Source organism: Callithrix jacchus, chromosome 1, assembly GCF_049354715.1.
Source record: "Callithrix jacchus isolate 240 chromosome 1, calJac240_pri, whole genome shotgun sequence".
NCBI lineage: Eukaryota > Metazoa > Chordata > Mammalia > Primates > Cebidae > Callithrix > Callithrix jacchus.
In genome coordinates, this window is record NC_133502.1 from 18,069,695 (window position 1) to 18,084,509 (window position 14,815).

Consider the following 14,815-nt stretch of genomic DNA (forward strand, 5'->3'; position numbering starts at 1 on the left):
CTTGAAGAAAGTAGTCAAAGCCATTCTCCCCTTATTTAGAAAGCCAATAAAGTCACCAGGGCCAGAAAAGTGACTTCAAATTACATCAGAAAAGTAAGACTGCAAAGTGGGCTCAAGGTGTATAGAAAGATCTACATTATATGCTCAGGCAACTATCAACTACATGTAACAGCAACATAAATATAGCTGCTAACTACATTTCCTGTCTCATACTCTCAACAAAGTATCTATGACTTCCAAGTGTCGATGGAGGCCTCCTTCTCGTGTGAGGCACCACAGTGACTCCTACGTCTCTCATTTACACTTTCTGTTTCACCCATCCTTCTACATTCCAACAAAGCAGTGCTCTTCCTGGTCCACAATTTCTCAAGGTATGCCTTCAATTCATCCATTCCTAATTACTGAGCAATTTCTCTCCTGCCCATATTACCTACCCAGAACCATCCTTTCATCCAAGCTCCTGTTTCGCACTTCAAACTAACAGAAGGACATTTTCATTTGATTGCTTTCTTAATACTAAAATCGCTCCTTCCTCCCAGTACTGTCCCTCCCCACAGTTACGCTCCCCAATTATAATTGAGCAATTCTCAAAGACGTCATTTCTCTTTTTGGAAAAGTTCCCTAGTTCACTAAGTTCCACCACATCCAGGCTAACTCCTCTACAAGGCTTTTGGACTCTAAAATACGATTTCACTAATCCTCTAAAATATGATTCTATTAACTTCCCACAAATCCCCAATCATGTACCTTTCACTCTATCAATAAATAATCCCAGCCTTTGACTTTCATTCACATTACTCCCCTTGCCAAGAATATGCTTATCTCTCCTACCAATGGAAACACACATTCAAGAGTCAACTTAGGTCACTCTTCTCTAAAATATTTCCCCTTCTTCCCCTTTTATCCCAGATGAGTCTTATAGCAGAATTCTTTCTCATGTCTAGTATTCTCCATAAATTTAATTTTATTACTTATGGGTCAAAGACAAAACCCTTAGAGAATGTTTAAATCTCTCTCAGTAACTAACATGTAATGTTAACATACCACATATTAGTTACTTAATAAATGGAGAGAAATTTACCATATACGATTGTATATTATCTTCTCAAAACTTCACGATCACTTTTAAGATAATTTCCAAATAAGTTATTTTTCTAATGAGTAAATACATCAATAGAGCAGTAAGCGTGGCAGTATCAAGAGAAATCGAAAAGTAAAAAAAATTGCCTTGCAGAAAGAGATTTAAGTGAGAATTTTCTCATGTCATTTCTGCTTGTCTTCTAACCGCATTTGTACCAGACTATCTTTGCAAAAATATTTGCATAGCAAACCACCTTGTCATTTAGAGATGGTACCTTGCTCCAGGTTAAAGGATAGATTTGTTTCATGACCAGGATAATAAAGTTAACACCTCCCTGCAGAGAAAGATTGGGCAGCTTTGCTAGAAGCCCCTTAAAAGACTAGGAATTTCCTAAACTCAGTGTTCCTTTGCTATGATACAAATCCACTGTGAGCAAGAATCCACCTGGGACACTCAGCATTGTCCCTGAAAGGATTTGGGGACATACAGGGAACCGACAAGCACATGATGCTCATGCTGCCTCCTATGCTCTAAATAATAAAGTCCCCTGTCTCTGACCCAGGAGTCTCCTGTCTTCTTGTCAGCATCATGTAACTGCGGCAGACTAGCAAGCTGGGTAAACTTTCAGACCCTTGGTTGTTCCTGACAATTTTTAGATGTTAGGGGTTTCCAGTTTACAGAATAAAACCAAAGCTACCACATTGAATTCTACATATCTAACATGCAATGTCATATCCCGAAAACAATATGTTGAGCGAAAAAGGCAAACTCAAAAGTGTGAAGGCTTCATAATTTAATGATACGAAGTAAATAAGAATGATCGTTGCTTCTCAGAGCGGGGATGGGTAGGAACTAAATGGAAATAAGAAAAATTTTTAGGGGTGCTAGGAATATTCCATATCTTGACTAGGGTAGTGGTTACAATGATGCACATGACTGTTAGAATACATTAAGCCATAAAGTTAAGACTGTGCATTTTAATGTCTATAAATTATATCTCAATAAGAAAGCATTAAAAATTTGAGATAGCTAAACACTGAATATGTTACAGTCCCTTTTAGTTTCAGGACAGAATAATTCATAAAACATTAGCAGAAATACTGATCACTTTCACGAGCATTCTGTTCAATATCTTTCCTAGGGAGGTAGCTGCAATTTAGGAATTTAAGTGTATGTATTGTGGAGTCAGATTACTTGGTTTTACACTCAGATCTTTCAGTTACCAGCTAGGTACTCTCCACTAACTTCCTTAATCTTTTCATGCTTGGGCTTCATAACTTTTAACAGAAGTATAAAAGAATTTCCTATATGTGATTTTGAGAATGAAATTAGATAGTACAGGTAGAGTGCCTAGTATACAGAAGCATTCTCTAAAGATTAATTGTTACCAACTAATAATAACACAGGATTCAAAATAAATTCAGGACATTTCTGTTAAAGCAAAAGAGTAATATAATTTTAAAAATCTAGTAAGTATAATATACATTCATTAATGAGAAAACTAGGTGGGATATTTATAATGGCCTAAAAGTCACTTAGTTATATAATCAAAGCAACAGATTCACATCACATTCTGGCACACGTGAATTTGAAGTACCTAAAGAAAAAACTTAAGTCAAATAAACATCACTTTGGGTAAATGTTTCAAGTTCAGACAGATGTTTCTCATCTACTTTGTGACAACTATTTTAGGTCTATTTTCCTAATGTAATGAATGTAAAGGAGGTAAATCCAATTGAATACTAATCCTGATCTTGCCTGAAGAGTAAGTTGATGACAAAATTTTTAAAAAACATGACTAAAAAGAAAATATGTAAAAGGACAAAATCTAGAATCGGATAGTACAAACACAGGGAAAAGGAGGAAAAGGGATGAAATAACAGTGCTGGAAAAGCACTTTGCTGCAACAAAGGGCAAGGGTCAGACAAAGCTGGGTGGGCTTTATGGCTGCATATCGGACCACACACTCTCTGCAGCATTGATGTCACAGTATCCCCCATACAGAGGCACATCTGCCACACAGGTACCAGAATGGTCTCAGCACTGTGTTCTTTATAATTATTCCCAACATTTTAAAAGGAAATTATAAGAGAGATAATAATAAGCAATAATAATGTACAATTTGTATCCTATATCAGATTTAACTGCATCATTGGAAAACTTCTAACATTTGCTATCGATTTTATTAAAATTATTTCAATATTTAGCAGTTATTATTATTTGTCTGAGATGTGAGGTATTTTATGTTACTTGTCATGTGATTTGAAAAAAAGTTTGAACGTATAAGAAAAATAATCAAGTTAATGAGAAACATAAATTCTCAGGAAACAAATGAAGTCATTTAGCAATACAGGAGGAAAGAGAATATTGAATCGCTGCTTTCAGTTTGCTCCAACAATAAAATGCTGTGGCCAAATGATGGTTACTACTGAGTGCTTACATAGAAATGTGACTCAGGTCTAAGGCAAACAGGGTCCTTTTTTTGCTGAAAAATTACAACACCTGGTATACGGCAGTAACACAACTAAAGATGATGAGTTTCAGACTTCAAATAAATAGCTGTTAAAACAAAAAAGACTACAACTAAGAGATTATTTCTGTTTTTGTCTTTAAGCCTTCTTATTTTCACATTTCTAATTTTTTGAAGTACAATATTATACCATGTGCTTCACACAGGAATTGGAAGGAACAGACATTACAATCCCTCCCAAGCTACACTTTAAGAGGCAGCATTACAGAAAAGGTTACCACACACTTCAGTGATCCACTATAATTGTGCAGACAACAAAATGTTACAGGAGAAAAAAAAGACATTTTAATTACAACTACATTCATTTCTATCTAAAAAGCAGGTGCATACACTTACATATGTAAATTCAATAAAGTTCACACTTCCTTCTCTTTTGACTTGCCAGATCTGAGTAATTAATCTGAAAACTTGGCTTCTAATTGCATTAGTTGACTCCTCAAACTAAACAGTGAAAAATCTGCTATTAACAAAGAATTGTATATGATCATTTTTTAAAAATCATTTTGGCTTATCTTTATTGTAAAGCATTTTTTCCCAGTCCTAAGGATTTTCAGGTTTGAAATCAAGATGAACTTTTTATCCTACAGTAACTCTCCCAGAACTGTCCATTTAAATTTTAATCTAGAAAGAGAAGCTTGTCTAAGTCTCCTACTTGCTGTTAAAAGCTACCTCAGCCCCTCTATACAGTCAAGACAGCCAAGTTTTTACTCCATGTCTCAAGGAGATGGAAGTGTTCTGTTGGCAAATAGCCAGAAGACTAGCTCAACAGGAACTGTCCAAATCAAAAACCAGGAATCAGAAAATTTCAGACTCCTCCTTCAACTTCCTTCCCAAATGCAAACTGGCCACTAAAACAAATGGCCTTCACTTCCTCTCTAGTGCCTGTCACTGCCTTATTCAGGACGTCTCACCACTGCTCACTGCTCTTCCTCCCTGGCCTTTCTACCTTCAACCTTGCCCAACCCAGAGCTGTTTTCCACACTGTAGAATGATGGTTGTCTCGAGGGTAGGTATGATCACGTCACACAAGAGAGCTCACAATCTGTGCTTCACTACCTTGCAACCACACTACCTGCCACTCCCTACAAACACCCTGTTTCTCAGTTGTACTTGATATTCTCAGTCTGCACCACAATCTCTGACGCCCTCAAAGCTTAAAGTATGCTTTTTTCTCTTCCTTGACAGCCTAACCATTGCCTTTCCCACGTGGCTAACTCTTAGTCATTCTTTATGACTCAGTCTGAGTTTCATTCCCTCCAGAAACCTTTCCATGCCCCTCTTCCTTGGCCCTATAGCAGCACCTTGATCCACCTACACAGAACTGTTCACATCATAATTGATCCTGTTTTTTGTCTTTCCTGCCAATTCCTTGAAGGAATAATTCTTCTTCACCCCTGTATCTCCAGCATCAACAGTTCAAACACAGTAGCACTTTTTAAATGTTTACTAAGTTTTTGTTTTGTTTTTTAGAGAGATTGTAGTTACTGACAAAATGATAAAGAGCATGTGGTCGTAAAAGAAATACTTCATAAATTCAGAGTTGTAATAAGCTCTGAAAATAATCTTTTCAACTTAATTTACAGCAAATGAGGTTTATAGAAAAAGAGAAGATTTTCCCAATAGCACGGAGATGAGAGAAGGAAAAACAAACCAGTGGAGACACCCTCCCCTACCCCCCAAATCTAAAACCTCTCTAAGGAAAAGATATCTGGGGGATACAATGGATAAATGGAATGCCATCTATTTCAGCACCAACCACACAATTCTATGAAGTGCATGAGGAGCTCTTCCTAGTGTCACCAGTAAAATATGTGTTTCTTCACCCAAGGCTCAAAGAGTCTACCTGTGTTGGTGCCTACAATTCCAAAACTTGCTCTTGGAACAGTCGCTTCCTCCACTGGGAAGGAGTTGCCACACCTGTAAAGGGAACACGTTGTTCGTGATCGCTCAGGTCACCCTCTATCTCTGATAGTCTCTGAATTTAGAATACAGTTTAAACATAGTCAACATAGTCCTGGATAGATACAGGGAAGGGGTGAGGGAAGTCCACTTACAATCAGGACTGGGTGTGAATGCTATAGGAACCTAGAATATTAGAACTAGGGCTGATCTGGGATTATTCTAATCAATAACCTTCTTAGAGAAGCCGAGGGGACTAAACCCCAGAAAACTTCAGGACCCGCCCAGGGTCTCCCCAGAATTCGGCTCGTCCTCTCCCAGTCCTGAGCTTAGGCAAAATCACCAGAAACGCCGGCTCCTTTCCCTTTCCTTCAGATAGGTCTCGGGTCCAGAGTCGGCGCTTGCTAGCGCGAGGCGTGACGGGGCGGGCAGAGGCAGCCACCTGTGACTTTCCCATCCCTCAGGTCCAGCAGTGCACACGGGGTGCTCTCGCGTCAACGCCGACGGAGTGACCTGCAAACGCGTGCCCCGCGGGCGGTAGAGCCGGCCGTTCACTGCTCGGTTGCTGGCCACCAGGGAAGAGTGCCTGGGCAGGAACCCTATCCCAGACCCACGCGCCAAGTCGCTCCCGAGCGGCGGCTTCCGGCCGCCATGGTTTCCATAGCAACAACATGGTCGGCTGCCGGGTCCCAGAGACGCCCTAGGGTCATAGGTCATCTCCGTGGCAACGGAAACTTCCCGCGCTACGGCGGCTCCAACGGGCCGTTTCCGCCGCATTGCGTAGCGGAGACCACCGCGAGCCAAAGCTGGGAGCGCGGTGATGACTGATCCCCGTGAGCAGAGGGCGGCGGCGGGACCGGGGGCTCTGGGCCAACGGGTAAAGCCAGGAGGAAGCCCACTTTCCCCGTCGGGCTCCCCCCTTTTCAGGGCCAAAGCAGCTCAGATTCGGAAGCCGGCTTCAGCCAGATTACCGAGGGGCTCCACGCCTGGAGGCACAGCTGCAGCATGGGCCCGCTCGTGGCTTTGCAGAAAGCATATAATGACACACTTCTCTGGAAGCCCGGGGCCTGGGCCCAGAACCCTGGCTTCTGCCAAACTTTCTGGTCCTTGATACCAACTCCCCGCCTCTCTGCCTGAGGCCACAGCGGCCCAGCACCCTGCACCTTTTAAAGTGGCACCAAAAAGGAAGAAGCGAAATAGATGAGGGTGGTGGGCGCGAGTGCAGGAAGCTGTGAGGTTGAAAGATGACTGCTTTTTGAACTGAGAAAGAACAAAATACTAAGCGAGAAACTCCTTCCAAAGCAACTGGAACTCGAGTTCTAATTCTTTGCAATTGAGGCTCCCAGTTACCATCTTCAGAGAAAGGAGCTCCTCAAAAGAGGAACAGTTTATTCTTTGCGGAATGTCTTATTAAGAAGAAAATTAAAGATTAGAAAAGAAAATGAAGGGTCTGGGAGCTGAGCACCTAATGGTGCCCTAACGTTTGCTATTCTGACGCCGAGAGTGCCAGATGGGGAGAAAGCCATGAGCTTTTCAGCTTGTGTATTTTGTGAGAAACTCGGGAGTGAAGAGAAGACTAAGGCCTTGAGACTGAGAAGGAAGCTATAAAATGTGGGCCAAGGGAATGTCTGCAGGACCGGGTTTCAGGCCACCCTATCGTCACGGATGAAGAGCCACTAACAGCTTTTTTTCTTTACATTTTATAGTAGTCAGATTCCTGGTTGGCACTTTGGGGAAGGAATAAGCATTAAGCGACTTTAACCAAGTAAAATGTATAGTCCTGCCCATTGCAGTCCCATAGCTCATTTTCCCAGAGACACCTATTTTTCACTCTTAATTCATTTTATTAAAGTGTATTGTAAACCTACCATGTGTCATGAGCAGAGGTTTTGTCAAGACACAGTGACAGAGGGGTGCCCAGCAGTTGTTGGGTGACTTCTTACATAATGTTACTAGATTGATCAAACAAGAACTTCACTGTTTCCTGTAAAACATGTTTGCGATATTCATCCATTTTTGCCTTCATGTTTAGGAAGCCCCTAAGAATCCCTCCTTTTGTTCCCTTCCCTTCATCATCCTACCTTGTACATTCTGACCAAAGTAAAAAAAAAAAATAGTGGCAACTGGAGAACACAGAAAAAAACATCAGGACATAGTTGGTCCAGATACCAAAGAGCTATTGCATCTCTAGAGGTATACGGAGGAACTGAGAAGCTCTCTCAGAAAACTCCCTGCCCTTCATACCCAGGTTAAACACATAACTTAACCTGGTACATGGTATACAAGTCCAAAGGAACACCACACAGGCTATGGCACTGAGCAGGCAGATGTGTAAATCGGTCTTTCCCTGTCCCACAATTCCTCCTGGAGGTAATACTGAGTTGGGCTCAAAGGTTTGCAATGACTTGTTTAACACTGAAAAAGCTCCTGTTAGACTGTTCAAATATCCCAACTGTTTCCTCTTAAGGCAAAAGAAACTATTTTGAATAAATGCTTCCATTTTGAGACATCTACGTGGTATTTATAGAAAGCTTGTGAGTCAATTTGAGTGAGGTATGATGCCAAAATGTGCAAAGAAGTGAAAACATTGGTTGTTGTCCTTGTTACCATATGTATAAAAACACTTCACAAAAGTCTCCAACGTTTGTGTTGCTAAAACATGGAAGACTGGGTTCGAACATTTTAAAGGAATGGTTCATTGTGGGAAATGTGAAGTATAGTATAGAATTAGCTTTAGCACCTTCAGAAAGCAATGCAGCATTTGAACAAATTTTCTCAGTTATGGATGCTAAGATGAGAACAACTTGTACAGCCAAAGTCATCTTCATTGTTAAAACTAAGTTTAGATTATCACGCATTGAATTTTACACTTATTAACTGGCCTATGCATTTCAAAAAAGAAAAATTCACTCTCCCAACAAGGCAGTACTTGGAAGCCTACCTAAAATGCCATCCTTTAGTTCCTGGAGTGGCACTGCTCTGCAAAACCCATTTTGCTACCTCAGTAACTAAAGCTTCCTGGATGGAGTCCAAGGCCAACTCATACTACATTGAATCCCACTCAAAGCCAAGCATGTTAGAAGAAGCAGCTTACATCTGTTTGGTGTTTCAGCCGTGCAGTCTGAATCTGAAGTTTTCATTTGAAATATAGTCAGTGTTTTAGACATGCAGAGGTTGTGGCCCATGTGTGGCTCACCCAGCTCTACTGGAACCTAGGATGAGTCGGTAGGCTAAGAAGGTGGAGGAGTAAAAAGTGCTTACTCTTCTTTCCTCTCTTCCTATTTTCCCACTTCCAAACACCATGGCAGCCCTAGATGTAAAGCAAGTAGCTTTTTAAAATAACATAAATGAGTAACAGGGGCATACCAGGTGTTTTGGCACCTAAAACAGCTTAGTGAAAAGCAAAAGCAAAGCTGAAAGACAGCCAGACAAGTAGGAAATAGACAGTGATCATGGGTCCTGCCAAGCCCTGCATGTTCCATCTCAAAGTTACAAGATAGAGTGGGAGACTGAGTTCAGAAAAAGAGAGTTTATGGAATGTTCTCAGTGTGCTGTGCAGAACTGGGTCTAGGGCATCTGCTTCGTACTAACACTTGGCACTGACATTTGTACTCAATAAAATCCTCTTAGATCATGATTTATCTTAAAATCTGTGCTTTCCGAAATCCTATCAAACCATGGAAGTTTGGGGGTATCCTGTGTGTGGTTGAGTGGGTGTATCTGTTTGAGGGTCCTGTGTGTGGTTGAGTGGGTATATTTGTTCGAAGGTCCTGTGTGTGGTTGAGTGGGTATATCTGTTCGAAGGTCAATTTGTGTGGTTGAGTGGGTGTATCTGTTTGAGGGTCCTGTGTGTAGTTGAGTTGGTATATCTGTTTGAAGGTCCTGTGTGTGGTTGCGTGGGTGTATCTGTTTGAAGGTCCTGTGTGTGGTTGTGTGGGTGTATCTGTTTGAGGGTCTGTGGCTTCCTTTGCTAGTTTTACATTATGAGCCTGAAGAGACCACAATGACGTGACCTTAGTATTTATCTTTATTGTGTATTTTCTTTTTTCAACCACATTTCTTTCCTGAGTACCCTTGGCTTAAAGTGCAGTGACCCAGATTATTTCCAAAAGGGGCCTATTATAGACATAGGTCAATCCAAACTATCATACTGGTTTAAAGAAACCTATGAAGTATCCTACAGACAAAATAAATGCCTTGGATTTAGTATTCCCTATTTAATGATTTGCCTAAAATACAGTCACCTTGCATGACTCATACAGTGAAAGTTGAAGCAGGTAACATTTATTCTAAATGCATAGCTGTTGTTCTGTTAGGAAAGTAGGACATTTAAGAGTGAGTGTGTGTGTGTGTGTGTGTGTGTGTGTGTGTGTGTTCTCTGATAATGGCTGTTAGGGTGTTTTTATGAAGATAGCAAATTTACTTTATATCCAGGACTTTTAAGCCATTGCGATTTACTTTTAAAAGCATATATTGTGCGAAGATGTTTTTCATGTTCTCTTCCAGTTAAATTTTACATAAAACAAGCCCAAAGCACTATTTAATGAATGCGTCTTACTTAAATATTAATAATGAACTAATCAGTAACTTTTGCATAGATGAATAACTTTGTCCTTAAATTCATAACTCTATTATCTGCTTATTTTCACACCAACCTGATTCTATAGCAATGCTCTGAAATTCCTCCCAGGAACGCCTGACCAAATTACCTACACTTGTTGACAGTTTAAACAATTGGAAATTATCAGTAAGTTATTTCATAACTTTCAAACGTTTAGGAAGCAAAATTAACCAAATATTTTTCTTTGAAATAATAATAGGTGCTTTATACCAAATTCACTGGTGTTTGGTAGTATTCTCCCAAGTTCCTTAGTTTTTAAACCAATTAATTGTCCTCTTTTTAAATTTAAGATAACATAATAGGTAGTAGTCAATCTGTTCATTTTGGCTGTAATAGTTAAGAGAATTTTCGTGTTTGTTTTATTTTCATTACCCAATTAACTTTTTAGTTCTACTGCTGTCTTGGGATCAAAAACCTGCAAAAGGTTTTAGGTTTCATGTTAATAGCAGGAGAATGGAACTCACAAAGTAAAATACTGAAAGAGAATGGCTAGGCATGGGTTTGATTCAAACTTACAGGCTAAAAGTTTTAGAAGGTAAGATAAATAATGTGGTGCATTAATGTTCTATTTAAATATATGTAATATATTATATATATTGTTATATATATTATATCATATATTACATGCAGCAACTCCCAGGTTAGAACCCATATCCCTGGTTATCTAAGACTAAATTATCCTATTAGAATAGTTGGTGATGTTCTTAGATACACTTTGAGTTAACCCACCAATTCGTACCCAAATACTTTAGCATTCATAAGCTGCAAAATAAATTGCTCTAAAAATAAATTGTCATTTGTTTGACAGTTTCCAAAAATGCCTTGGAAGGGGGGAAAAACTATTCCAGAGAGACGAAAGTGGATGGGATGAAGGAAGTGTAATAAAAAGATTGTGAATTGTGTATAGGGAGAAATTAGTGTTTCTAGTAAAATTGTTTAAAAAAAAATTATAAAGGCCTACAAAAAACTTACTGTTCTGTGCTAAATTATTTCCCACTCTCCAGTACTATGGAAGGACTGATTTCAAGGTCCCTAAGGCAAATGATCACATCTAAATAAAAAATGCTTTTACAGTATTCTTTTCTCAGAAGAGAGTTAAATCTTTTCACAGAACACAAGAAGGGTTCAAAAGATAACTGTTTTTACGGTGTAAAGCAGTGACGCCTCCCCTTCCCACTGCAGCCCTTGGCCTGTCTCACTTCCGGAAGTCTTGCAAAAAGGGTCTTCATATTAGGCTGTGAGATAGTGCTGCGGATGTAGGTTGGTTTTGTGTGAACCAAGCATCAGCAAGTTTCAGGTTTGATATCGGGGACTTGGGGTACATCTTGGGGTACATCTCATAGCTGAATTAGACATGCGGGTAGAAAGGTGGCAACACTGTTTTCTCCTTGGGCAATTCTCAGATTGGTGTGTTGTTTCAGAGTTGCTAAACGCTCAGGAGTTAAGAAAAGAGAAGGGTAAAAGGACGGAGGAGGAGGAAACGGGGTGAATAGAAAAGGTGTAAGAGCTAGAACACAGGAAGGAGGACTGAGGCAGAGCCCAGAGCCCACTGCAGCACCGAGTCCACCGAGCAGCCAGAGGCTACTACGAGAGCCTCAATTGCCACCCCGAAATACCAGCTGGGGGCAAACTTCTCCGCCCCAGCGCAGGAGCCCCTGCCCTTTTGGACAGCCTAACAGCTCGCAGTTTCTCCTTTGCTGCAGGAATGGTGGCCGCAAACAGTCTCAGCCTCCACACCCACCACATCGGTCCCCGCCCACCCACACCTCCTCCTCGTCCTCCTCTGCCTCCCGCTGCACCCACAGGCGGCAGCCCCCTCGGAGCGCGCCACCCCAGCTACGTGGCATTGGCAAGCTTCGGAGGCTGGAGGGCAGCAGCCACTTGCTGCCCCAGTCGCTGGGGCTCTGGGTGCCAGTGCGGCCCCAGGCTGAGCCCAGGGTGTCAGGGAGGCCGTGGAGAGCCGTGATCTACTGCACCGCAGTGCCAGCGTCAGGAGCCTCGGGAACCCGGGCTGCCACTGCGGGACGGCCGGTTTCCCTGCTCCCTCCTTCAAACACAACCCCAGACGAGAATACTCAATCCTGTTTCCCTTCCCACCCTGCTAGAGCCGGGGGACGCCACAGGCCCGGCTGCCAGTGTGAGCGGTTCCGGGGAAGGCTGCGTCCAGCCTCCTCGCCAGTGCCGCCGCCACCACCATGCAGCCCTCCTGCCTGGCCTCTCCTGGGTTGCTAGCCCACAGCTCCGCGGCCGCCCCCCATCGCGTCAGGCCGAGACGTGGGGACGGGAACCCCTGGGATCCGACTCCCCGGATCAGATGCATTTGCATTCCTTATGTAATGTACTGCAAGTTTCCCTGTTGGAGCCCTTTGGAATCGGGGCGCATGATCATCCGTAGGCTTAAAAGCAGGAACTCACGGCCTGGCTCACCCCTACCCCTGGCCCTGTGGGACCCCGACGCAGGGCTTTGATGCCGCTTTCTAAAGGGGGACTTCAATTACAAATATTAGAGGGGCTGGGCTTGTCTTCCCAGTCTGGGGTTCCCTCCAGGCGCAAGCCTTGCTCAAGTATTCCCAGTGGCAGGATGTGTCAGAGGCAGACGGGGAATGAGTTAATGCTCGGGCACCCGGAGCCGGACGGGGGAGGGACGCGGGGGCTGACGGAGGAGCGGGAACGCGAGGGAGGGGGCCTCGTTTACTTTGGTAAAGGTGATCGTGGTGGCGAATATTGTGAAGCTAATCAGAAAGTCTAGAGCAGGTTCTCGACACCCAGCTACGTCCCCCGAACCTGCTGCAGAAGTAAGGAGAGCTCGCGGTTCTTTTTCCTGGCAACTACCGAAGCTTCAGCTGCCTGGGGCACAACCTTAAGCTATAGCCCTTCACTATTCCACCAAACCTAGGCAACCAAATACATTTTTAAAAAAAGTTTCCTCCTCCCTCCTAGTGATGGATTGTGTCACAGCCAAGAGATGCTGATAATGGTTTTGGGGTTCGCAGACGCCGATCCAGCTGTTACTTGTTTATTCATGCAACACCTCTATATGCAACACTGTCCTGGTTCCTGGTATGTTTCCCCTGCCTTCCTGCATAGCAGAAATGCAGATCTAGCTCGATGAGCAACAGACAGGTTATTATGAGGAAAAACATAACACGATGCATGTTTTGCTTACCAGTTGGGTTCTTGTTTTTCTTAAGACTCTTGCCACAAAGACACTGCAGCATATGCGTTCCTTTGCTGAAAATGTTCCAAAGAAACCACATTGATTTGGGCGAAAAGCAATCCAGCAGCTTAGACACCCTGAGAAAGAAGAGATCCTTGTGGTTGCATAATAATAATTTGAAATCAGTTCTCCTGAAGAGGGGCACCGGTTTTACCATAGGAAAAACGATAATATTCCGGATCTTCTCCCAGTTTTTTCCCCTCACGTGGTATATTTCTTTGAGACTTCTCAGTGACTGTTTTTTTTCGGCCAGGGTGAATGATTTATCCCCCCTCGATCACCACCGGATTATTACCAAAAGGTTGGAAGAAAAATCCTTTTTCAGCATGAAGCCAAACAAAAAAGCAAAGAAATCCCAACTGAGATCAAAACTAATCAGGGAGAACAGTAATGCACAAAAGATCCCCAAAGAGAAAACCATAGCCTTTTTACTTGATCGCTATGAGGATGGGTGGATCTGCAGAAGGCAAAGCAGGATTCATCTTACTGAGAGAAGACTGCCATTGTGTAGCCCCTAGGAGAGAAGGAAAAAAAAAAAAAAGGAAAGAAAGAAAGAAAAAAGAAAAAAAAAAGAAAAAAAAAACACCACCACACACATTCACACACCAATACCACCTCCGAGATTGAGTCTGACAGCCGAAGACAGAGCCTCCCTTCTCCCAGGGTCGATTTTTTTTTATAATCAATCGCCAGTGCTCAGTGGGATCGGTTTGAACCTGCAGTTCTCAATCACCACGAAGAAAAGATGCAAATTTAGGTGCCCCCTCCCCTTGTCAGTCTTGTAGTAGGTAGAGAGCGCCACAAATCCCCTTCCTCCTTCCTCTCACTCTTCCAGTTTCCAACAACCGTGAGCATGAGGAAAATCTCCCCTCCGGATTCCTCGCACAGCCTCGGATGTGAGTTACAGGCATTAGAGGGAGGAGGAGGAGGAGTTGAAGTTTGCATTGAAAAGACTGGCTTTCCATGACGTAGCCACGTGCTTTTAGACCCGTCACCAGTGAGATGCTTCAACCAGCCCAGGGAGGGCAGTGTCACTGCAGTCTCTCGGCTAGGGCCCCTCCTGAAGTCTCTCCACCCTCCAGCTCCAGCCCCAGCCCCAGAGCCAACGCGCGACCCTCTCTCCCTCCTCCGCCAAGCACCAGTCGGCCTGCTGTTTGCTTTTGGAGCAAATCTAACAGTCTTCGGTTAAAAGTGAATTTTGAAAAGAAAAATTAACAATTACAATGAGTAAACCTTAGAAAATTCATGTTGGGAGGTTGGAGGTGGGAGAAAATACAGAGAAACAGGGGTTTAAAACTTCCGCACCCAGCCAAAATTAGTTCCACCTTCACATTTTCAAAAGCAGCACATAATGCATCTAAAACATTAAGGAAAACTCAAGTTCCTTTAATTCTTATTATTGGACTCCTCTTAATGGGCTGTTTAAAAAATATAAACTAGGTATATAACAAATATTACCAGAAACAG

At 42.5% G+C, this 14,815-nt stretch overlaps 1 protein-coding gene across 5 annotated transcripts in view; it reads right to left on the reverse strand.

Annotated features, from left to right (window-relative positions):
- Positions 1-14,303, reverse strand: part of FGF14 (fibroblast growth factor 14) — a 686,012-nt gene extending 671,709 nt beyond the window's left edge. Inside the window, exons 1-2 of one of the 5 annotated variants that reach the window (XM_078376024.1) lie at positions 6,024-6,178; positions 5,455-5,528 (exon numbers count right to left, since the gene is read on the reverse strand). Coding sequence is in view for 1 of the 5 variants with exons in the window: in XM_017970277.4 (XP_017825766.1) it covers positions 13,298-13,505 (208 nt within the window). In the remaining 4 variants the exon portion in view is untranslated. Of the gene's footprint in view, positions 1-5,454; positions 5,529-5,853; positions 6,179-13,297 lie in introns of those variants that run through there. The other 4 variants (XM_035275505.3, XM_078375642.1, XM_017970277.4 and 1 more) reach the window with 4 other exon arrangements.
- Between the last annotated feature and the right edge of the window lie 512 nt (positions 14,304-14,815).